This window comes from Callospermophilus lateralis, chromosome 4, assembly GCF_048772815.1.
Source record: "Callospermophilus lateralis isolate mCalLat2 chromosome 4, mCalLat2.hap1, whole genome shotgun sequence".
Lineage (NCBI taxonomy): Eukaryota > Metazoa > Chordata > Mammalia > Rodentia > Sciuridae > Callospermophilus > Callospermophilus lateralis.
Window position 1 is genome coordinate 109,720,506 of NC_135308.1, and position 23,520 is coordinate 109,744,025.

A 23,520-nucleotide genomic window follows, 5' to 3' on the forward strand; every position below is an offset into this window, starting at 1 on the left:
CCCCAGGCCCCACCCCCCAGTCCTTTTTGGTATTTTATTTAGAGACAGGGCCTCCCTAAGTTGCTGAGGTTGGCTTTGAACTCAAGATCCTCTTGCCTCAGTCTCCCAAGGTGCTGGGATTACAGGCATGCAACACCACACCTAGCTATTACTAATTTAAATTTTTTTTTTTTTTTTTTTGGTACCAGAGATTGAACCCAGGGGCACTTCATCACTAAGCCCAAATTCCCAGTCCTTTTTATATTTTATTTAGAGACAGGGTCTTGCCAAGTTGCTTAGGGCCTCAATAAATTGCTGAGGCTGGCTTTGAACTCACAATCTTCCTGCCTCAGCCTCCTGAGCCGCTGGGATTACAGGCATGTGCCAATCCATGTATTCTCAAATTTTGATTAAAATATTTTATTATAAAGATATTTTTCATGGGGGCTGGGGTTGTGGATCAGCAGTAGAATGCTTGCCTCGCACTTGTGAGGCAATGGGTTCAATCCTCAGCAACACATAAAAAATAAACAAACAAAATGAAGGTATTAAAAAAAAGATATTTTTCATATATTCTCCCCATATAATTTGTAAACTCATTGATGGCAGACATCGCTCTTCCTCAATCTTCTTACTAGTTATTCCACCCAACCCTATAAATATTCACTAAGATTTCTTCTTTGGCCCTCTTCTTACTCCACTTCTATCAAAGACAGATTTCGCTCCCTGAATCCAATCACAGGCAAATCCTGTCAGCTCCACCTTCAAAATATGTCCACAGTCTAATCCCTTTGCACCACTGCTTAGCATCTCACTTTTTTTGTTTCTCTCATACAGATTACTATATTGCCAAAACCCTTTAGCTCCTGTCTCACTATAGTTCTCAACAAAGTAGACCACTCTTTTGAAATTTAAGAGTACATATCAGATTTAACTTCTACTAAAAAATCATTCACCAGGCATGGTGGTGCACTCTTGTCATCACAGTGGCTTGGGAGGTTGAGGCAGGAGGACTGAGAGTTCAAAGACAGGCTCAACAATTTAGCAAGGCCCTAAGCAACTCAGTGAGACCCTGTCTCTAGATAAAATACAAAAAAAGGGCTGGAAATGTGGCTCAGTGTTTAAGTGTCCCTGGGTTCAATCCCTGGTACCAAAAGTAAATAAATTAAAAAATCATCCACTGGGGACTGGTGATGTAACCCAGTGGTAGAGTACCTGCCTAGCATGCCTGATGCTCGGTGTTTGATCCCTAGCACCACAAAAAAAAAAAAAAAAAAAAAAAAAGAATGAAATAAAAATTAATCCACTGGCTTCCTATCTCATTAAGGTTAAGAAACTGTTTCAAGTATTGTTTACAAGGCCACACACAATCTGCTCTCCCTCTTCCCTACCATCACCTCTTATTCATTTGAACTTTTTACTTTGATATAAAACAAACTAGCCTCCTGCTATATTCCTCTAAAACTTTGCACACATGGCTACCTGTTTCACTTTCTTCAAGTCTTTTCTTTTCTTTTAGAGAGAGAGAGAGAGAGAATTTTAATATTTATTTTTAGTTATCAGCGGACACAACATCTTTGTTTGTGGTGCTGAGGATCGAACCCAGGCCACACGCATGCCAGGCCGAGCGCGCTACCGCTTGAGCCACATCCCCAGCCCAAGTCTTTTCTTTTTGTACCAGGGATTGAACCCAGGGGTGCTTAACCAATGAGCCACATCCCCAGACCTTTTTTTTATTTTTTATTTTGAGACAGGGTCTCGCTAAGTTGTTTTAGAGCCTTGCTAAATTGCTGAGGTTTGCCCTGAACTCCTGACCCTCCTGCTTCAGCCTCCCTAGCTGCTGGGATTACAGGCATGCACCTCAAACCAGGCTTCAAATCTTTTTAAACACCTCCTTCACAATAAGATCTTCAGTCATTGTATTTAAAATTACAATATTCTTCCCAATATACTCTCTTATACCTCTTATTAGGTTTCTCTACAGACCTTATCATCATCTGACATACTATAAATTTCACTGTTTCTTTTAGTGCTAGGGATTGAAACAAGGGTCTCATATATGCACAGGTTGCATGCTCTACCACTGAGCTATACCCCCACCCTAAATTTTACTTCTTTATTGTGCCTTCTCCTAGTAAAATATAAGCTCCATGAAAGGAAGGATTTCCTGTGCTTTGTTCAACATTGTAACCCCAGAACCCCTGGTAATTATTACATAGCAGGCACTCCATCTTTTGTAAAATAAATCCCAAATCCTCTTTCATTCCCCCCACATCTGATCTACAAATACTACGATTTTACATCTCAAATTTCTTTCAAATTTGTTCTCATTCTAATAGTTACTATCTTCTTTCAGGTCTTAATATGTTCATTCATTTGACAAACAGTTACTGAGCACCTACAATGTGTCAAGTTTTATCTTAGATACAGGGAAATAATCATGAACAAAACAGAAAGAGTTCTTACACACACACACACCCAGCTTACAATCTAGCAGGAAAACAAAACAACCAGTGATGAAGTAACTACTGTTTAATTTTTTAATAAAAGTATTAGGCCTAGAGAATCATATGAAAAGTTGCCTAAATATATGTGTGAATAGAACCAGGAAGGACTCCCTTGTTTGACTGCTATCTGAAGGGTAACTAGTAGTTAGAAGAGTTGGAAAGGGAGAGTGGCAGGAACACTGCAGCCAAAAGTAAACTACAAGTAAGGTTCAGGGTTCCAAAGGAAAGGCACTGCATAGTGATTAAGAATATGAATTTTTTAAAAATATTTTTAGTTGTAGATGGTAACAATACATTTTGTTTGTTTATTTTTATGTAGTGCTGAGGATGGAACCCAGTGCCTCATTTGTGCTAGGTAAGCTCTCCACCACTGAGCCACAACCCTAGCCCAAGAATATGAATTTTGAAGACAGTTTGGATATGACACCCCATTTATTAGCTGTGTGACCTAGGTCAGATTACTATCTCTGGGCTTTGATTTTTACTTTTAAATGAAGATATAGAGGTATTTCTTTAATAGGTTTATTATGAGAATCAGATCAGTTAATGTATACAAATGGCTTCAACCAGTACTTGACACATAGTAAATGATTTGTGTTAGCAATCAATGACACACCCATTTTGAAGAAATGAAATAAAGTAAGATCACTGTAGTAGGCATGTGAGAAATTAAGCTGGATAGATCGGTAGCCATATAATTAAAAGGTTTTAAGCCGAAGAAAATACTATAATAAACATCTAACTTACAAAATCCTTCCCTCTCCAGATTCCATCTTCCACACTGCCAAAAGAACCAAACTAATCATATTAGGTTCTTCCATTCAGATTTCCAAAGGCTCCCAGCTTTGCTTATGACTATATGACAAGAATCAGAACTCCTTATACAATTTAGAAGGCCCTTGTCAGTATCACTCCAATTTACCTTTTTAATCACAAAATTTATCAACTTTCTAAACTACCTTCAGTCAGCAACGTAAGGCACTTCACATTTCAATCATACAAATGTCTAACAGTTCTCAACACTCTGATACCACTATACTTTTTTGTCTTTCTCCTTTACAACAGTTCCTTTCCTCGTGCCGAACTGGAAGTCTGGTATTGTTACAATTCAAGCATTTTCAACCACAGTTCAGTCTCTCTTTCCAACTGTGTTAGAATGACTGCATTGCTAAAAAAATTTTCAGAAGTTTGTAGTTGATGTGGACTTACCTATCAATTCATAAAATATTTTTTCTTCCTACTTCAAAGTTTGTTTCTTTCTTCTAAAGTCCCATACTAAAGCCCCAAATTCTCTTCATAAAATTGAAAAGATATTTTTCGAAAGGCAATAAAACCCTAAAGCAACCCAAAAGTCAGGATTACTCTATCAAGATCACCAGTGGAACCAAGCATTAACTACCCAGAATAAAGATTAAAGGCATGGGTTCTTAACCAGAGGTCCATGGACTCCTCAGGTCAACAAGGTATTTTTATGAAGCCCCTCAAATCGCATGCAAAGTATGTGTACATGCCTTTTTCTGGGAAGAGGGTCCATACCTTTCATCAGAGTTTCAAAGATATCTGTGACCTCCAAAAGGTTAAGAAGCACTCTAGAGAAAAAGCAAAGACAAGCAAATATGATTAAAGAATGAGCCCAGTTTAGGCCCTCAGGAGTGCCACATGTTCTCTTAGACTGTTAATACTTAAAACCAAGTCAGAGAACATTATGTAAAAGTGACTTATCCAAGTAAATGCAAATTTAATATGGGGCTGATAAATACTGATTTTTATGGAAAAAGGAACTCCACAAAACTCCATAAAAAGTCATGGGGCAGCTGATGACTTAATCTAGGGTTTCAAGAATGGAACAAATAGAAGAAAATATTTGCTCTTCTATTAATTCTCATTCATCTAAAATTTATCTTCAGTGTCTTATACAAACAGTACAGAAGTACATAAATTATACAAATACATAAATGGAAGTTGTTGCTCAGTTTTTCTTACTTGTTAAGTAAATATCAGGAGATTACTGATATCATTTACACATTCCAGCACCATCAAGCTAACAGTAACTCTAAAAACACTAGTACAATTTAGAATCTAACAGTTAAGAAATATGTCGACTTTCACAGAAAGGCTTATGATTAAGGATAGGACCTTTTCCTACATTTACTCCATATTTTTCTTTGCTTTTTTTTTTAATTCATCAGGCATTAAAATCTAAAAGATCAGTTTTCAGTTTTCTCTCAATCAGCCTGGTTTGTCCAAGGTTCCCAGAATGACAGGATGGAAACATCTAAGGGAAACAACTTGTGAAATCAAAAGTATACACAAATAATCAAGATATTCTTTTAACTCTTCCTAAAAGAAAGTACTCTCTCCTTCCAGGAGAGTATAAGAAAACTACCAAGAGTTCCAAAAGATACAACTTAAAACTCTGATTCAGAGTGTCACCCAGTGAAGACAGCAAGAGATGCAGGGTTCATCAAAGATCAAACAGGGCAGAGATAATCTAACCTTGAAACTCTCAGCAGCTGAGAGTTTCTCTCTGGAGGTTGGGGGTGACCAGAGCGAAGGCTGGCAGTCAGAGGTAAATTGTGAGAAAACTGGAAAAACTTTTAAGCTGAGGTGTTTTATTTTTACAAATTCTTCCAGCTGCCTCATTCCCAGGTCTTTATTATAGGGAGGTCTATATTCTGCGGCCTCACGCAGGTTTCAAAATTTGCCCAGGGGGCGTAAGCCCACCTATAAAAAGGGATTGGAAGCATTTTCTGGATCATGTTTGGTGACATGTTCCAATAGAAATAAGGAAAAAAGGGTATCGTCTGCTAACAGTAGTATTTCAGCTTCAGACAACAGACAGGAAAGTATCAATTCTGGGGAGAAAAACGGGTCCTGGGTCCGGCACAGGGACCGGAGGAGGGACTACTGACGTAATGCGGTTCTGATGAGAAACGAGGAGTTCAGCATAACACATAGAAGGCATTTGCACGGCCCGGTGGGAAAGGGTGACGGGAAATACAACAATAGGAAGGAAGACGAAATAACAAGTAAACATACCAATAAAACTGTGAGAAGAAATGGGAAATTAGGGGAAGCCTGGGAAGGGAGACAAAAGAACTACGGCGGGAAATGAAGTGGAAAAGCCTGAAAGAAGGACATTTAGGAAAAGAAGACGCAAGCCACTCTCCAGAATTCAGTTCTCAGAAGAGCCCACCTAACCCCTTCCCTCACTTCGCGGTACCTTCAACTTATGGAGCTCCACCGTCTCCGCCGCCATCTTGTTACCCCTCCACTTCACCAAACCCCACCCCCCCGCGCCTCCGCCTCCGGGAGCTCCCGCCTAGGCGTGAAGATTGAAGGCCGACCAATCGTTGCCACTTTTACTCAAACCCCGTACTATAGGCTCTTCCCATTAGTCAATGGCTGGCGTCGCTCTCTTGCCCCTCAGCAACTTTCCCAGCTCTCTGAAAGGTGGGACCCAGAGAAAGGAGGGTTCTGATTTCTCTTAACGACAGAAAGGGCGGCCAATTGTCCGTCTTCATTACAGTATGACAACCAATTGGTGGTGACATCGCTGGTTCTGTTCCACCAATAGGGAGCCCGCAGGTGTGGAGGCTACTTCCTGGAGACCACAGGTATAGGAGCTAGCGCCGTGACCCTATACGGACGTGCTCCTGAAGCTGGCAGGTATGGGCTCCGCTGTGGATAGACTGGAAAGGGTTGCGGAGTGAAAATGAAGGGGGGAGGAAAGGGCGGCGGGAGGCGGCACGTGAAATACCGAGAAAGGAGTGCTGAAGAGAGCCCTAGAAAGCCACCAACGAGTGAAAAGAGGGAAGCTAGGAGTTGTATGGGGTGTGCTCAGTACTAGAATTCAGGGAATTTTAGGGAGGGCAAGAGCTGCTTCCTAACTACCTATCCTCTGTGTTAGACCTAGCACTATTTATTTATGATAAATTATTTATTTATTTATGAACCCAGGGGCACTGTGCCACTGAGCTACATCACCAGCCTTATTTATCTATTTACTTATTTTTTTGAGAAGGGGTCTCGCTAAATCACCGAGATTTGCAGTCCTCCTGCCTCAGCCTCCCCAGTGTTAGCACCATTTTAGTAGCCACGTTCAGACTAGATCTGCCCCTAGCAAAACTGGGGCACCACTCTCAAGGCGCTAAGCTCAGGTCCCTTTCTGGCCCAATTTAGAAACTGGGCAAGTTCTTGTAGCCTCCACGCTTGAGGGAAGGAATGAGGTTACTAGCCGCTGACATGCCTAGAGACAGGTCGGACAAGCCCCAGCGAAAAAGGTGGGGACTCGAGGTAGCTTTACTCTAATCCCTTGTATTGGTCCCGATTGATTTCACGACTCTTCTGGAACTTTGGGTATATGTGGCCTCTTCATCATTCCTTATTCTTAAGAAAAGTAAAGTGAGATACTCCTATTTTCCCCTGCTCCTAGAATTGGATACCCCAAGCCTAGGCTTACTGCCTTGTTGCAGTTGAAGTGTAAGGATCTGAATAAAAATCACCACATCTCTACAAGAAGGATGGACTATTCTTGGCTTTTCAAGTCCCCCCCCCCCCCAGTCTTCAGTTTTTCCTTTCTGCATGATAGGGAAGTTCTTTGATTCCCAATAGAATTCAGAGAATTTTAGCTCTTCAGGAGATAACTATGGGAAACAAACTCAAACAGGGGTTGAGAGGAAATTGAGTTGGACTCCCACCTGATCCCTCACTGTGGTAGGATGAATGTGGGGGTGGCACACAGTGAAGTAAACCCCAACACCCGAGTGATGAATAGTCGGGGCATCTGGCTGGCCTACATCATCTTGGTAGGACTGCTGCATGTGGTTCTACTCAGCATCCCCTTCTTCAGCATTCCTGTTGTCTGGACCCTGACCAACGTCATCCATAACTTGGTGAGCACTAAAACATGGCCCTTGTACCAACCCCAGATCTTTCCCAATCAGAAACAAAATTAAATTGGGGACTTTTATCTTCCTTTTGGGGTCTCAGCATAATTCTTGGGTAGAAGGACTACTTTCTATCTCTAACACCATCCTTTTCCCTCTTCCCAGGCAATGTATATCTTCTTACATACAGTGAAAGGAACACCCTTTGAAACCCCTGACCAAGGAAAGGCTCGGCTACTGACTCACTGGGAGCAGATGGACTATGGGCTCCAGTTTACCTCTTCCCGCAAATTCCTTAGCATCTCTCCTATCATACTGTGAGTCTCTGGGGATTAGGGTAGACGCTGGATTAGAAACAGCTCCAAAAACCAGGTGGAATGGCTCATAGAGAAGCTTTTAAAAAGCAGACCACTCATCTAAGACCCTTTGAAGATACTATGATACACTAGTCCTGAGCCTATAGAGAACAGTAAAAAGTAAAATTCAATAATCAAGCATTCCTCACTGCCTCCTTGGACACAGGGGAATAGAGAAAAAACTGAAGAAATATAAGACACCAACTAATTTTACACTTCTAAAAGCAAATAGATTAAGGCAGAAGTGATATTAATCTTCAAAAACTGGGCAGTAGAAGCAAAAAGGACTCTTAAATAAGAGTCATACAGGCTGAAGCTATTTCAACTATCATTGCCATTTGTCATTAACAACAAACTTGACTTGTAATTGCTAGTTAAAGCTACTGTGTGTTTACTCCTTTGTCCCAAAGTAAATACTATTGATATAGCTGGAATATTTTCAGATATCCAAGGATTTCATGCAATAAAACTGGACATTGAAAATAAGTCACTTCAAAAAAGCAAGAACAGGGATGTGGAAGGCCAACCTCACTCATTCTATTTTTTTTTTCTCCCAGCTATCTCCTGGCCAGCTTCTACACCAAATATGATGCTGCTCACTTCCTCATCAACACTACCTCACTGCTCAGTGTACTGCTGCCTAAGTTACCTCAATTCCATGGGGTTCGTCTCTTTGGCATTAACAAATACTGAGGGATGAGGCTAAGAACAGTTCCACGGGCATAGAGAAGGTGCTGGAACAAAAGGCTGTAACATCTTCCCCTTCTCCATACTATTTTGTGTGTCTTGAAAGTCTAAGAAGTATACAACCTCTCCCCAAACTCTCAGAAAGGGGAGATTGGGAAATGGGGCTCCTGGACCCAGCCCTACTATGTGCAAGATTCTTTGAATCCGGAAAAGCAGATGGGGTTAAGAGCCAAATCAACAGGAAGGTATCCAAGTTTGGGCAGCTTGTTTGGTGATTACATTTTTCCATATCTTCCACCCCTACCACCTTCTAGCTTCTGCTTTGGTCTTTTCCTTATAATAAAGTAACTTTTTCAGTGATGGCTACAATTCAGTCAGCAAGAGATGTAAGGAGATGTCTTCATAATGCTTGGGAGGAAAGATGCAATACTAACTCTTTATATAAAACTGTAAGCAATTTTTTATCCCTTCTCCCTTGGTCCAATAGGAGATCCTCTTCACTCATATAAAAGTAGGGAAAGGATTCTCAAATGAGAAAAAAGGGCTGCAGCTATATAGGCAAAGAAGAAAGGGAAGATACAGGTTGCCAGTTATATATTTATAGAAAGATAATCCCCTGGCTTTAAATAGATATGTACATACAAATATGAACAAACTTAAAAAAATACAAACCCTAGGATCACAAGAGGGCTTCTAGGAACCCCTTATCCTTTCCCCTCACCCAAGGGCACAGGGCATGAGTCTGCTTCTTAAAAATTATTAATTTTGGCCATCCTTGCAGCAATAAGCCTGAAGTGGGATGATTTTCCCACAAGGTAAAAGTCAGAGGAAAGGTTCAGTTTACACTCTTTGAACTCTATGCATCTTCAAAATTAGGGCTACATGCTTTCTTGTTCTGTGTTTTAACTAATGTATCAGAGTAAAGGAGGGGGCTTCCCCCTGAAATGGGTCAAGAAATAAGATAGACTCAGTTTAAAAAGCAGGGATGGGGTAATATCATCTGCTATAAAAGCAAATGACAAGACAAAGGCATACAGACCCCAGGGAAATACCCAATTCCCATTCCTCAAAGGGATACATTGTCCAGCCTAGGTCCAGGCCTTAGGTTCTTTGCTCTAGCCACCCCCTGTTTCTTTGGTATTGTCAGAAGACAAGATTCAGTTCCTGGGTGCTGGGGGAGGAAGGCGAGTGGTTCAGGGGCTTCCTACAAGTACTGAGTGAACAATTTAAGCTTAACATTTTCCCTTTTTAAAATATTTAAAAAATAATCAAACTCCATCCTGTGCTGTACACAGCCCTTTTGACTCCCTGACAATGATTTGAGGAAAAAAGAGAAGGGGCATCAACGTTGGAAGGGCCTCCTCACTTTCTTCCGCCGCTTCGGTTTGGCTTCTCCCTTGGGTACTGTGCTGTTGGGTTTGGAGGCTGCAGTGGCCCCAGTGCCAGGCTGAGGAGCTGCAAAGAAGTTCCCATTGGACATCTGGCCTGGGGGTACTTGAAAGATCCGACTTAAGAAATCCTGAAGGTCAGCGGGAGGGGCATCTGGGGTGGCTCTGAGGAGGAAAAAAAACAATATGACAAGAAATGTTAAAGAGTCATATGCTTACTTAAGGTACAGATACATTGAGTTAGTTCCCAAACTTCCTAGAGAGATACCTAGGTGTTCTAAACAGCAGATCATCTGAAACCACATTCAAAACTGGAATGGTGGATAGGTAATTGAGGAATACCACTTACCTCTGGCGACCACTGGTACCTGGGATCCGAGAACCAAATGAGATGTGATAGGGAACTCTGTGGGTATCTGGGGAGATTCCAACGCGCTGGCATCCAGCCCACTCTGCAAACAGGAGAAATAATTAGCCAAAACATCATAGTTTAGACCATATGCGATGAAGCAAGCTCATATTTCTAGAGGATAGATGTGTACCTGTGATGTCATAGACCTTTCCATCCATCAGTGCAAAGTAGGTAATCTTGAGGCCCAACATGCTTGATTCTGCCCAAAAGTCTCCTTCCTCAGCAGGGTGCAGCCTATTACACTCAGCACAGTATCTGGCATTTTTAGGTTCCCGGTCCATTTCAAACCTCCTGAAATGCAAAACAAAATGATAGTTCCTTGATATTACCAAGCCTACATATAGCAATGCTAGTAATCTCATCATTGTTGTCAAATATAACTAAAAGATTTAAAATTATCCCCACTAGGTTGTTACATATGCCGGTTTACACTATGCCCTCAATTTTCTATCTTAGCTAATTTTTTTGTCTTACTGCTAATCTGAATCAACCTCTTGATAGTACGGCTGAGGTACAAACCTCACCATCTGTATCCTAAAATTACCAAAAATACTCAAGAAGAAAGTCTTTGTTACCCAGTTCCTGAGCTGTGGCTGTCCCATCCCTGTCCTATATCATACCTATGCTTTCCTTGGCATCGGCTACACATCATGGTATTCATTGCTTCCTTCAAGTCATCTTGCAGCTTGGACAGAAACTCGTTCACAGACCGGCTCAACTCATTTTCTGCCATTCGTTTCCTAAAAGAAAGCCTTTGTAAGTCAGAGAATACTGAGGGAGGGACAACAAGAGGGGCATCTATTCACCCCTTGAACTACCTGGCTCATCAGAAGAAAGTAACTGCAGTTCTCTTTGCCTGAGAGCCTCCATCCACAAGTTCAGGGGCCTCTCCCATTGAGGAATTTTCATTTTATCTCACCTAACAATTTCCCATCTCTAACTTACATCTCATATTCCTTCCGCCTTTCAGGGTTGCTGACAATGTCCCAAGCTGCCCGCAAAACCTTGAAGGCCTCTTCAGCCCGGGGATGTTGATTTTTATCTGGATGAACCTACCAGAACAAAGAGATTTAATCACAAATCCATTTCAACCCTCTCCCCATCTAAGGTCTATTCCCATATAACAGAGTTCTCTTTCATCATCCTTTTGAAGACTCAGTATACCTTTTTTTTTTTTTCTTTTTTTAAGTTGTAGATGAACATGGTACTTTTATTTATTTAATTTTATGTGGTACTGAGGATAGAACCCGGTGCCTCACACATGCTAGGCAAGCATTCTACCACTGAGCTACAACCCCAACCCTTCAATATGATTAATTATGCTGGCTTTGCCCCTGGATCTGGGTTCAAATACCAGCTATCATTTATTAGCTCTATGACCTTGAATATATCTATCATGAATTTTTTTAAATATTTTTTTTAGTTGTAGTTGGACACAATACCTTTATTTTATTTACTTATTTTTATATGGTGCTGAAGATCGAACCCAGGGCCTCACACATGCAAGGTGAGCACTCTACCGCTGAGCCACAATTTCAGCCCCTATCATGAATTCTTAGGAAGATTAAATAAGAATACATGTGCCAGGCATAGTGGCATATACCTATAATTGTAGCTACTCAAGAGGCTGATGCCTCAAATTTGAGACCAGCCTCGGTAATCTAGCAACAACCTTTCTCAAAATAAAAAGGGCTGGGGATATATCTCTGTAGTAAGGCACCCCTGTGTTCAATCCCCAGCACAACAACAAAAAAGTCTAGGGCTAGTGGTAGGGGGAGTTATTGCACTGAATCTGGCACTAGGATGACTCACCATCCCAGTTTGCCTGAGACTATCCCAATTTAGCACTGAAAGTTCCACATGTCAGGAAACCCTACAACCTCAAATAGGCAAATAGGGATGGTTGGTCCCTTTACCTGGCACACATATACTAAGCCCTTGCACTTCCGTTTTATAATCAGCCATAAAGAGTTCCAAAAATGTCGGACATGGTTGCACACACCTGTAATCCCAGCAAGTTGGGAGGCTGAGACAGGAGGATTGCAGTTCAAGGCCAGCCTCAGCAACTTAATGAGGCCCTAAGCAACTTAGCAAGACTATGCCTCAAAAAATAAAAAAGGGCTGGGGATGGGGTTGTGGCTCAGTGTAAAGCGCTTGCCTAGCACATGTGAGACACTGGGTTTGATCTTCAACATCACATAAAAATAAAATAAAGGTATTGTGCCCTACTACATCTAAAAATAAAATACTTAAAAAAAAACAGGGGGGTAGGGCTGGGGCTCAGTAGTAGCGCACTTGCCTAACGTGTGAGGCACTGGGTTTGATTCACAGCACTGCATATGAATAAATTTTTAAAAAATAAAGGTTTATCAACAGCTGAAAAAATATTTTTTAAAGAGTCGGGATAGCTGGGCATGTAGCTCAGTGGTAAAGAGTCCCAAAGATGTTACATGTTCACACTCGTCCTTTCTCTAACTAGAACATTTTCATATCCAAAACTTTCTACTATAATCTGCTTTTTTGTCTCTAAAATGAAATAGCATATGAAGATATCAGAGACTAGTGTGTGCCTATAATCCCAGTGGCTAGGGAGGCTGACACAGGAGGAAAGCGAGTTCAAAGCCAACCTCAGAAATTTGGCAAGGCCCTAAATACAAAAAAAGGGATTGTGATGTGGCTCTGTGGTTGAGTGTCCCTGAGTTCAGTCCTTGGTACCAAAAAAAAAAAAAAAAAAAAAATGTCAGAGGCTTATAATAATTCAGTCTTTCTTTCATGACAAATAATAACCTCTCTTTCTACAGCTTCCTGATTGTTACTATTCCTGTTCCCAAAAATACAGAGATATAGTGAGTCTCCTCACTGATGCCCACCCCCTCCCCAAACAAAGAATGCTATTAAATTCCTACATTCTCAAACTAATATAACAGCCTTTTAGACACGTTCACACAGGGGCCTAGTAAGGTCAGTGAGAAACTCTATTGAAAAAGCTAACAAACTCTTGCCCAAAACAAGAGAGAACTTCAGAGTGTAGGACGCCCACATAAGAACTTTGGGTGTGTAAAGGGAACTTAACCATATTTTCACTCCAAGAGAAGTAAGTTGAAAATGAGAATTTTTGTAAGAATTATATCCTGCAGGAGATAACTGCTAAAACACACAAAGGTAAAAAAAAGAACTCTACTACTAGTAACAATCTGAGGGTAAGCAGTTGCTTCTACACTAAGAATATCTTAGGCTATCCACTAAGGGGTATGCATTTTCCAGTTCTTTGGTAAGTTACAGGCCTGATTGTACCATTAATCATTAAGGGAAACTTTGGTTGCCCATTCCTCTTTGGTGTCGTGTAGTCTTTGAAGTAATTTGCACACTATGATGTTTTACCAGTCCAGCTCCATAAACAATGGAAGTAGGTCTCCATTGCAATTTACACACTTTACTTACATTCATAACAGTTTTAGTTGTAAAAAATATCAATAACAATCATGTATCTAAAAAATAGCAACTTGGGGCTGGGGATGTGGCTCAAGCGGTAGCGCGCTCGCCTGGCATGTGTGCGGCCCAGGTTCGATCCTCAGCACCACATACAAAAACAAAGATGTTGTGTCTGCCGAAAATTTTAAAAAAAAAAAAAAAAATTAAAAAATAGCAACTTAATACCTACTTCTAATAGCAATTTGACTGCATGCTAGCATTAAACCATTTGCTTCAAGCATATGGAATATCACAACTCCTACCTATACACTCCCTTATCACTAAAAGCAACTATACTTTCAGGTACAAATACATATGTATATACTTCTTTGTGATTTATGTTCCATTTTCCTGCCCTTTCATATTCTGGGTTGCTGATCTAGAAATACTATGTTTTTTCTACCTGCTCCTGGAATAAACATTCAGGTGCACTCCCTGAATCTTCCCAGACTAGATCCACACTTGTCTATCTAGGAAAGACAGCAGGGTTGCCCCATGTTTAAAAATCCTCCTTTATTCAGGGGAGAGCATCTGAGGTACTCTGTGACTAGTAGGCCTCTTCCCCACCCTAAAGGGATTTCATCTAGCTATTCCAGGATGAGTGAGTTCAACAATGCTTGCTATAACAAGTTCCAAAGGAGGACAGGGGCAAAAATCATGACAAAAAAATACTTTAAATGGAAGGAAGGTCAGATCCCATAGTACAGAGAATAAGTCTTTATGAGCCAGCCACTGTGGCACACACCTATAATCCCAGCTACTCAGGAGACTAGGCAAGAAGATCATAAGTTTGAGGTCAGCCTGGGCAACTTAGTGAGACCCTGTCTCAATATATAAGACACAAAGGGCTGGGGCTGTAGTTCAGTAGTAAAGCTCCCCTGGGTTCAATCCCCAGTACCAAAAATGTCCTAAGAATTTTATCCGTCAGCTTCAATTGATTTTCTGAGTTTCCTTTATTGTCTCCCTAAAACTGAAACAGAAAATAAAATATGGAAACAAGAGGAATAGGAAATACAGGGAAGAGTACTCACCATCACTGCCAGCTGCCTATAGGCCTTCTTCAATTCAATATCTGATGCTGTGGTTTCAACCCCAAGCACATGGAAAGGATTTAACTCATCCTCAGGAACCCCAACCATGCTCAAGAGTCGAGCCACTTCCTCTTCAGGATGGCAGTAGCGTCCACTAGCTATAGGTGTATTCCCCTGCCTATTAGTCCTCTGCTTGACCCAAGGCAACTCCAGCCAACCCCACTGAACTATTCTTACCAGCTGCTGCCATGGCCTGCTATCTCTCAGCACAGTCAAGCAATGCTGCAAGGCTGGAGAATCCAGCCAAGAGAAGAGCCAGGTGGCCTTATCCCTCCAGCCTAAACGGTCACCCAGTCCCACCAGAAACCGCCAGCCCAACTGTAGACAGCCCAAAAAGAGGGCCAGTGCCAGGAGCAGCAAAGCACCCAGTAACCTAAGAAAACGGGTGAACAGTCCTACCCCATAGTAAAACCCTTGGCGTAAAAACTGGAACATCATCTGGGCCCAGCCCCCCACCCTCCCTGCCCAGATTCCCACCCAAACTCGAAAAAGGTCCAGATCACTGCCTTTTAGCTGCCTGCATGCATAGATGAGATGGCCACAAGTTTCCACACACTCTCCCACCAATACCAGCAGTTCAATCAGCCACCAAAAGCCTGCCTGTCCAAGCTGACATAGTTCCTCTGCTCCCCACAATCCCAGACCTCTGCGCTTATCTGCCTGACTTCGTTTTCTGCCCAACCGATGTCGACCAGGAGACCTGGGATCTCTACGTCCACCCTCCCGAGTATCCTCCTTGGTTGGAAAGCGATGTCGCTGTCTCCGAGATGGGGGTTTCTTTCCGCTGGACACACGTGAAAAATCACTGGGGAATTTAAGAGGTTCCTCATCATCGTATTCCTCTTCCAACTCTTCATCTTCCCCCAAGGCTGGAGAGGTACAATGGTGACAAAAGTTGCTAGAAGAGCCATCTCCTCCCTCAGAATATGGCCCTTCAGGGATTCCAGGGGTTCCCTGGCAGTTACAAGCAGATGGAATGGAAAGAAAAGAAGAGTTCCCATCCTCTTGGTACCGGACATCATTCTCTCTTGAGAGTTCCTGGTCCTCTCCTGACTCTTCTGAAGATGCCTCACTCTGATCAGGGTCCTCTCCTTCCCTAGGTGGTCCTGGACCCCTTGGGGGGCCATGGCTTGGATCCGACCAGTGGGATGGGTTTGGGGGCCGTGTGTACTTAGGACCAGAGTGCTCTGTGAGGCAGCGGGTACCATTAGGAGCAGTCCCTGCTGAGTCCCTGAGTCCTGAGAATGAAAGTATTTCAGGGTCCGCGGAGGATCCTAAAGTCCTGAGGGAGGCACCACCACTTTGGTGGGCTCCACACAACCCTCTTTCTCCAGGGGGCTTCTGGGCCATGACCCCAGGGCTTCCTGAGGGTTTTAGGTCACAGCCATCATTATAAGTTCAGATGCCTGGAACAAAGGTATCAAGATGGGGATGGTCAAGGTGGGAACCAAGAGAAGAGTTAAACAATCTTAAAGTGGGGACATATTCAGTGTAGGCATCCCCCTCATTATCCCAAGCTTTTCTAGGGCATTCATTAGTCCTAACAATAAGCCAGAACCAGACTAACTGCATCCTTGCTTGAACAAACATATACATATAGACACACACACACACACACACACACACACACACACAGACACCACCGATCTCCGTAGTCTTTCTTCATTCCCCAGGAAGCTATAATCTTCAATCAGGAAGAGAGGGAAGGACGGCAAAGGGTGTGGTCCGGGGGTCACTCTTAAGAAAAAGAGAAAGACGGTCGGAAAGGGGGCGCCGCAGACTGTCAGAAAAGGGTGGGGACTGTGCGGCCCTCAAGGAAAAGCTGGGGGCGGAGCTCAGGGTTGCCTCAGGAAACCCTCCGACCCGCTAGATAGAAGAGGTGAAAGTAACGTACCGAAGAGCGGCGGTAACTCCTCCCCCTTGAGCAGCTGGGCCTGGGGCCAGGGGGAGCTACGAGTGCAGCTCCCCCGGCTCCGCCTCCCGTTCACCCTCTGCTTCCGCCTTCCGTCCCCGCCGCGGCCACCGACCTGAGCCTACTTCCACTTCCGGGGTCACCAGGGAAGAGACGGGAAGAAAAAGAAAAAACGGTTGGCAGAGGTGCGAGCCGGTCTAGCTAGCGCCGAGTCGAATTGTAGGCGGTCCGGTGGAGCACTGGCCCCACCCCTTAAAGGGCCCTCCGCGTGCTGCAATGGCTGTCCCCGCAGTTGAGCCTCTGCAAGCGAAGCAAGTCGGTTCTGCAGCAATGCCTGCGGGCTGGGAACAGACTCTCAGAATTGCTCTGGCTGTATTCCTGGGCTTTGCCCAGATTGGGAGATGGAAAACAGCTACCAGGCCACGCATAGTCTGTTTCCCTTGCAGACAAAACGGGGAGCCATGAGAAGCCACCGTCTTGATACCTTCCTTGACGGTTGTAGCCAAGACAGAGGCCCCTTTGTATCCTGTAGAGATGGAGCGAAGGAGTGGGTGCCCCGGCCAGCCCCAGCCCTGGCTCTGAAGCGCTGCCCCTCCTTTTCCAGCAGCCCTCAGCCTCCTCCGCTCCTGACCCAGCTGGCGAGCTGCCCCTAATAACTACAGCTCCCACGCCCCGGACCCGCCCCCTCTGGACGCGGTTCCCACACCGTGTCACAGAGCGAGGCCAGGGGACTGCGAGCGTAGCTCTGCAGGACTCAGAATCACAACCAAGTGCAGCAGAAAACTGCACTAATCTGCGTGCTATTTTGCATCTCATTTGCATACCGATCCTCTCGGTAGATGTCTACCTTCGCCCCGGTCCCCACGCAGACCCTGCAGAGTCCCCTCAGCGTACATGTCTAGCCTTACAATTCTGTTAGTGCCCCATCTTGCTCCGCAAGTTTTTCCCCCCAGGAGTCCCCGCCAGCTCCCCCAGATCAGTAAAAGCCCCTTCGCGGTTCCCCGATCCAGACTACCCGGTTCTCCAAAAGACAATACTCCAATTCTCTGGGAAGTGGAAGAAACCAAGCTAGAGCTAGGGGGGTGCTGGAAGCCCACTTGGGACTTTGAGAGCTTCAAGTTGTGAAATCTTCTCCTAAGTATTCATACTTTGCCCCTACTTCTTGCTATGATCTCCAAGACCCTTTCCTGCTATCTTTGGGAGTCCTGATCCTGGATTAGAACAGTTGGCAACTGGATCCTCCCACACGCAGAGGAAAGGATTGGAGGGGCCCGCCACGTGATGTCACTCCCCCCTCACACACACACCCTGTCCCCTTCCTCCACCACCACCACCCCCCAGCTAGTTGCATTTAGCTCACAGGGTTTGGGCTACGACTTGCAAGAGTTTAGGAAGCAAAGAACAGTGGCCCTGGGGGTGCCTACGCCTGACACCCATCCCAACGTCTGAACCTCTGGGCTAGGATGCTGCTGGGGGTATAGGAAAGCATTTCCACCCCGCTCCTTTCCTGAGCCCTGGCAGGGTGGTGAGTAGCTAACCTTCCCTCCCCAACCTCCCCTTGTTTAGGGACCCAGACTTATAAACGGATTGAGGAAAAGGAATTTTCCAAGCCAACTCTCAGCCTGTTAGGACCTTAATGTCCAAAAGACAGCTGAAGGAAAGTGCCTGCATCCATGCCATCCCAAATGACAACTCCTCCTTGGTGATCTCCCTTCAGGATCTGTATTCAAATGCCATTGGCAGCCCTGATATCCCTGGGGGAAGGGAAGGGTGTGAAAAATGTCTTCAGTGTTCTTAGGGAGGAGCAAGGGGCTACCAGGATGTGAGATGTCTGTGGGCAAAGTGCCTGCTTATTCTATATAGGGCCATGGGATTTTAACTGTGGCTGCACACCCTTCCCCCCAACAACTCCACCTCAGCATGAAGCCAAGGCTTTAAAACCCTGACAAACTGAGAGTGACTGTCTCTGCTTAATTCCTTGTCCCAAACTCTTTTGGTATCTTTTGGGGAGATTATTTTTCCCCTCTTTCTTCCCTAGGATTGGAGCAGCTGTCCAGATACCCCACTATGACTCATTCTCTCCTCTTCCTCCTCCCTTTCCCCTGTTAACCCCACCCTTCCCAATCCAGTGTGGTAGTATTGAGTCCCAGCTGCAGAGGCAAGTTTTCTTTTTAGCTGAAACAGGCTGCTTTAGCCCCAAGTCCCATTAGGGCTTTCCACAGACTCAGGGCTTCCTAATTCTCCTACACTGACCCTGAAAAACTGGGCAAGGAGTGTGGGGCAGGGCAAAAGCTCATTATAAAATTTTCATTTAAGTTTTATTTAGTGTCCTTTTTCCAGAGGGTAGGAAAGAAACATCCTGCTCCCCTCAACACAGTCCTGTAGATTTCTTCAGTTACCCTGACAAGGCCATTCTTTCTTCTGATTGGCCATTTTTCAACAGAAAAAAAGAGGTACAGAGTCCTCAAGATCCATGGGTGCCTGAGTTCCTACCCCTGTCCCCTTGTAGGTTTCCCAACCCTTTAAGACATGCATGGATAGATGAGAGGAGTCAACACCAACCTTCCATTCTATGACCACGTTCTCTTCAATCATGGAGAAAGCCTTGCTGCCCTTAACTGTGACATCTGACCCCAGGCCCTTTAATCAACAACTCCCAGAGCCTCCAGACCCAAGATGTGTCTTGAAACCCCAGGACAATCCTGAACTAGCACCTGCCCTGGTGTGTGCCCTTTGCTGCTGCTTTGGAATCATCTATTGCTGCTTCGGTGAGAGCAGGGCCAAGGTCGGTGGGGGGCAGCTGCCCAAGACTATTAACCTCAAGGATGATGCAAACTTTATTCTTTGCTTCTGGGCCACCTCACCTCCTCTATCAAGGAACACCTACCTTCAGAGAGGCTCATGCTGCCCTTGCCAGCTTGTTATCCTTCCCCCTTGCCCATGTCATCCAGCTCTGATCTCTGGTGTCTATCATTTTCTCTCCTCTTGCTTCCTACCTCAAAATTCCATTCCCAAATTATCTTCCATGCTTCAGACTTTACCAGAAACCTGAACCAGCCTGTGGGCAATTTCTTCTTATATGCCATCCCTGGAAAGACTAGACCTTCCTATTCTTTCCTCAACACATCTATCGTATCTCCTGATTCCACCCCACCCCAACCCCGTCTCCTCACAGTTCCTGAATGCTTCTCCTCCCCAAATTTATTCCTTCCCCCACCCCCTTTCTTTGAGGTCCCCTTGGTGCTCCTGTCTTCCTCCTCTTGTTAATCATTCCTCTTACAATTCACCATAGGCATCCCTGTAGAACCTCCTTTCTGCTTCTCAGTACTTCCTGCCTCCATTCCCAGGCTACCGCTGTTTTAAGGCAGTGATGTTTCTCTCGGGCCTGCTGTCTGGAGCTCTGGTCATCTTCCTGCTGTGCCACAAGGAACAGGTGCTGGAGACACAGCTAAGCCTGGAGGTGAGCGCAGGCATCGCACTGGGCATCGGACTCCTCTGCGGCCTGGTCACCATGCTAGTTCGCAGTGTTGGGCTCTTCCTGACTGGTCTCCTATTAGGTCTGACCCTGGGTGCTGGGGCTCTGCTGAGCACTGAGCCCATCTACCAGCCCCCATCAGCCTGGGTGCCAGCCGGGGGGCTGGTGGGGCTGGCATTACTGGGAGCCCTGCTCACACTTCGGTGGCCACGTCCATTCACAGTTCTGGGCACAGCCTTGCTGGGTGCTGCAGTGCTGGTGGCCTGTGCTGACTACTTCCTGGAGGGGCTGTCACTGGGCAGTCGGTTGGGCCAACGCCTGCAGGCACTTCCAGCCTTGTCTCCTCTCTGCTGGTATAGCTGGGTCTTACTGGGGACCTGGCCAGCCTTGGGGGCTCTTGGGGCCCTGGCCCAGTGGAAGCTCATGGCTGAGGAACATGGAGGCCACGCCAACGGTGAGTTAGTATTGCGGTATAGAAACAGCCAGCCTGTGCTTACTCATGTCCCCAGTTCTCAGACTTGAGAGGGGGAAGGGGAGAAAAACACTTGAGGGACAAGGATCGGGGAGGATATCCAAAGTAAATGGGGCAGAGCATAAAGGAAAGTTAGGGTACAAGTAGCCAAAGAAGCTCAGGGTAAAAATCAGAAGCAAAATCGGCAGGGGATGCAACAAAGTTATTTGGGACAGGTATGAGAGGAAAGGAGAGGATCCCAGGGAAGTCCAGGAGGGAAAAATAGGAGAAGGGAAGCTGAGCCTTGAGAGAACCCTAAGAAGAAGGTTAAATGGGCTTCTGTAGAGTGACTATATTTGGGGGTGGGATTCAGGGCCTAAAAAGGATTAGAGTTCTTATTACTCCCTCCCAAGCAGTGGTCTTGAGCCACCAGCGAAGGCGTCTCCAACTTCTTCGGATCCATCATCAGCAAGAGGCCAAGTGGCACCGAACTCCATCTGGGGTGGGACCATGTGAGGGCAGCTATCGGCGCCAGCTGCCTGCCAATACCCGGAGCCCTGCTGACAGTCTGGCTCCAGTGAGTGGGAAGAATGGGACAGCCTGGGGGGCCACTGTGGCAGAGGGCATATGGAGGTGGTCAGGGGGGAGTAGTGTTCTGATCCAGGTTTCTCCTCTTGCTCTCTCTGCCCTCTACCCCTTCAGAGTTATCTCCAGAGTCTTCAAGAGCGCCAACTGGGACCAAGCATCCAGATGTCAGCCCCCTATACCATCCTGAACCTGGATTCTGACTGTGGTTCCACTCTACCCCTCACCACACCCTCTGCTCCCATCCAAACCTAACCCTCTGCTGATGCCCCTGCCTCTAGTATGGGCCCACAGAACCTACACACAAACTTCCCCACCTCTTGGACTTGGGATGGGATTTGTGCTCCAGACCAGACTTGTAGGGATGTATTTCAGGGACAGACACAGAGGAATCTCATAGGGAGGGGAGACAAATGGAAGTAGAGTACCTACCTCTTGCCACAGTCCAGCTGGGCCAAATAACCGGGAGGTGACAAACAACTTGAAGGTTGAAGCGGGAACTGCTTTATTGTGGGGAAACTCAGCGGGAACTGAACGGGAACTCAAGGTAGTGGGCACCCAAGGTAGCGGGAGCCGCTTTATTGCAAAACAGCAGAGGTATATATACCTAACTGATTACACATAGTTTGACTCAATTAGCATCATCTAGATACAGCAGTCAGCCAATAAGGAATCCCCATCATCTTAATGGCTCGGTGGTGTTGCCTCACAAACCACTCCTCTTAGCAAACTGCCAGGCGCCATCTTGATTTGCGGTCCCCAACAACCTCTGACCAATAATACAGGTACTGTGGCCCCTAGAGATACTGACTCCCCAATTCCCTCCAAACTAAGGAGAGCCATCACCCAAATAACCTTTTAAATACTGTTTCAGTGTACCCCACAATGTTAAAATAAGGGGCTTTGTTTTTGTAGGAACTGTAGAAAATCAGGGAGCCTCCTAAGGCATGTGATAGCTTTTTAATGGAGAGCATGACACAAAAGAGCTCCTCCTTAAGGGGTAGTTGGGTTTCTAGTAGGGTTTGCCCCCTGGCTCCCATAGATTGAGCCCCCTTCTCCTACCTCAGTGGGGAGCACCGTCCCCCTTTTCTCAACCTGGGAAGATCACAGCACCTGCCTCAGCACCAGACTTTCCAAAAGCTGGCTTCTTGCTCCAAGAAGAGAGCATTGTCCTCATACGAGAGTCCTGCCCTTTTGCCCAAAAGAGCCTGGTCTTCAGGGCTGCATGGGAGACAAGTGCCTTCCCCGCCTCTCACTGTGGATGATACTCATTTTCTCTTTAACCAGAATTTTGTACCAGCCACTAACCCTTTCTAACTCTCCCTACTCTCACTCTCCTGCCCAAGTTCATGTTCATGTTTTCAGTCTCTCAAATCCCTGTTTTCCTAGATAGCATGAAGACACAGCCCTCCCCTAGACAGCAAGGCTATGATGGGAGGGAGGAAGAACATGGGAACATGTGAATAAAATGGCATTGAAAACTGAACCTATGGTAACTGGCCTCTACTGTTGCTGCTCTTTTCTTACTCTGTACCCCAAAATAGAGAGATAGCCATATTAAAAAATTTTCTGTTCCCTAAATATCTGACCAGGGGTACCCTTGATGGATAGACCACTGTAGGTGCTACACACCCAGATAGCTTGAGGAAGAACTATCCATCCTGATCCTCCTGCCTCAGCCTTCCAAGTAGCTAGGATTACAGGCATGTGTCACTACACCCAGTAGAGTTAGCCTTTATTAAACAGAAATGTGCAAGACAATGGTGCCAAGCACTCCATATGGAATATTGTCATTTAACACAACAACCCTACAGGACTGGAAATCTAAGATTCAATGAGGTTAATTAGCTTGCCCAAAGTCACAAACAAATTAATGTGATTCTCAATAATTCCAAAGCCCTTGTTCATTTTACTGACTATGCTGTTTTCTTGTACTTTATCTAAGGAGAATAAGACCCAGGTATCCAGCTTCACCAGCTGTTGCCACCTGTCAGGAAAAGACCTGACTGAGGCCTCCCTCCACCATTGTCTTCCACATAACACAGCTGGAACTGCTATCTAAGAGAAAGATAAAATGGATGGAGCTGGGGCTGATCAGAGTTAAGGGGAAAGTTCCCAGGAAAGCAGAGAAGAAAGAGCAAAGAAGCGGATGAAACTTTTAGGGACCTGAGGTCCATGGTTCATGCTCCTTCTGTAGTATCTGTATGGTGAAGGTGTTCCACCTCCCACTGTCTTGACAAGGTCAAAGTGAGGAGGGCAAGTATTTGGCAAGGCTGCACTTGTGGGAAACCAAACCCTTTTTTATGTAATTGGGACT

The 23,520-nt window shown here is 45.1% G+C and overlaps 4 protein-coding genes across 8 annotated transcripts in view; 2 read left to right on the forward strand and 2 right to left on the reverse strand.

The window, feature by feature from the left end:
* Window positions 1-5,765, reverse strand: part of Sarnp (SAP domain containing ribonucleoprotein) — a 55,934-nt gene extending 50,169 nt beyond the window's left edge. For both annotated transcript variants that reach the window (XR_013091217.1, XM_076854644.1), the window contains exon 1: window positions 5,710-5,765. Coding sequence is in view for 1 of the 2 variants with exons in the window: in XM_076854644.1 (XP_076710759.1) it covers window positions 5,710-5,745 (36 nt within the window). In the remaining variant the exon portion in view is untranslated. The remainder of the gene's footprint in view (window positions 1-5,709) is intronic.
* A 153-nt stretch (window positions 5,766-5,918) lies between these two features.
* On the forward strand, window positions 5,919-8,801 carry Ormdl2 (ORMDL sphingolipid biosynthesis regulator 2). The gene is made up of 4 exons (XM_076854648.1): window positions 5,919-6,155; window positions 7,207-7,381; window positions 7,541-7,692; window positions 8,289-8,801. The coding sequence occupies exons 2-4, from the start codon at window positions 7,208-7,210 to the stop codon at window positions 8,422-8,424; spliced, it is 462 nt and encodes a 153-aa protein (XP_076710763.1). The 5' UTR covers window positions 5,919-6,155; window position 7,207; the 3' UTR covers window positions 8,425-8,801.
* A 194-nt stretch (window positions 8,802-8,995) lies between these two features.
* Dnajc14 (DnaJ heat shock protein family (Hsp40) member C14) lies at window positions 8,996-17,646 on the reverse strand. 3 transcript variants are annotated; one of them, XM_076854647.1, is made up of 8 exons: window positions 16,675-17,646; window positions 16,424-16,517; window positions 14,721-16,186; window positions 11,164-11,270; window positions 10,839-10,958; window positions 10,349-10,509; window positions 10,156-10,258; window positions 8,996-9,971 (listed from the first exon to the last, which is right to left on the reverse strand). In XM_076854647.1, the coding sequence occupies exons 3-8, from the start codon at window positions 16,128-16,130 to the stop codon at window positions 9,761-9,763; spliced, it is 2,112 nt and encodes a 703-aa protein (XP_076710762.1). In that variant the 5' UTR covers window positions 16,131-16,186; window positions 16,424-16,517; window positions 16,675-17,646; the 3' UTR covers window positions 8,996-9,760. The 3 variants fall into 3 exon arrangements, with proteins under 3 accessions (XP_076710762.1, XP_076710761.1, XP_076710760.1); XM_076854646.1 differs by lacking the exon at window positions 16,424-16,517; XM_076854645.1 differs by having other exon boundaries at window positions 14,721-16,517.
* A 387-nt stretch (window positions 17,647-18,033) lies between these two features.
* Window positions 18,034-22,667, forward strand: LOC143397014 (transmembrane protein 198-like). 2 transcript variants are annotated; one of them, XM_076853010.1, is made up of 5 exons: window positions 18,034-18,217; window positions 19,202-19,460; window positions 20,040-20,621; window positions 21,032-21,195; window positions 21,321-22,667. In XM_076853010.1, the coding sequence occupies exons 2-5, from the start codon at window positions 19,265-19,267 to the stop codon at window positions 21,456-21,458; spliced, it is 1,080 nt and encodes a 359-aa protein (XP_076709125.1). In that variant the 5' UTR covers window positions 18,034-18,217; window positions 19,202-19,264; the 3' UTR covers window positions 21,459-22,667. The 2 variants fall into 2 exon arrangements, with proteins under 2 accessions (XP_076709125.1, XP_076709126.1); XM_076853011.1 differs by having other exon boundaries at window positions 21,035-21,195.
* The last annotated feature ends 853 nt before the right edge of the window (window positions 22,668-23,520 follow it).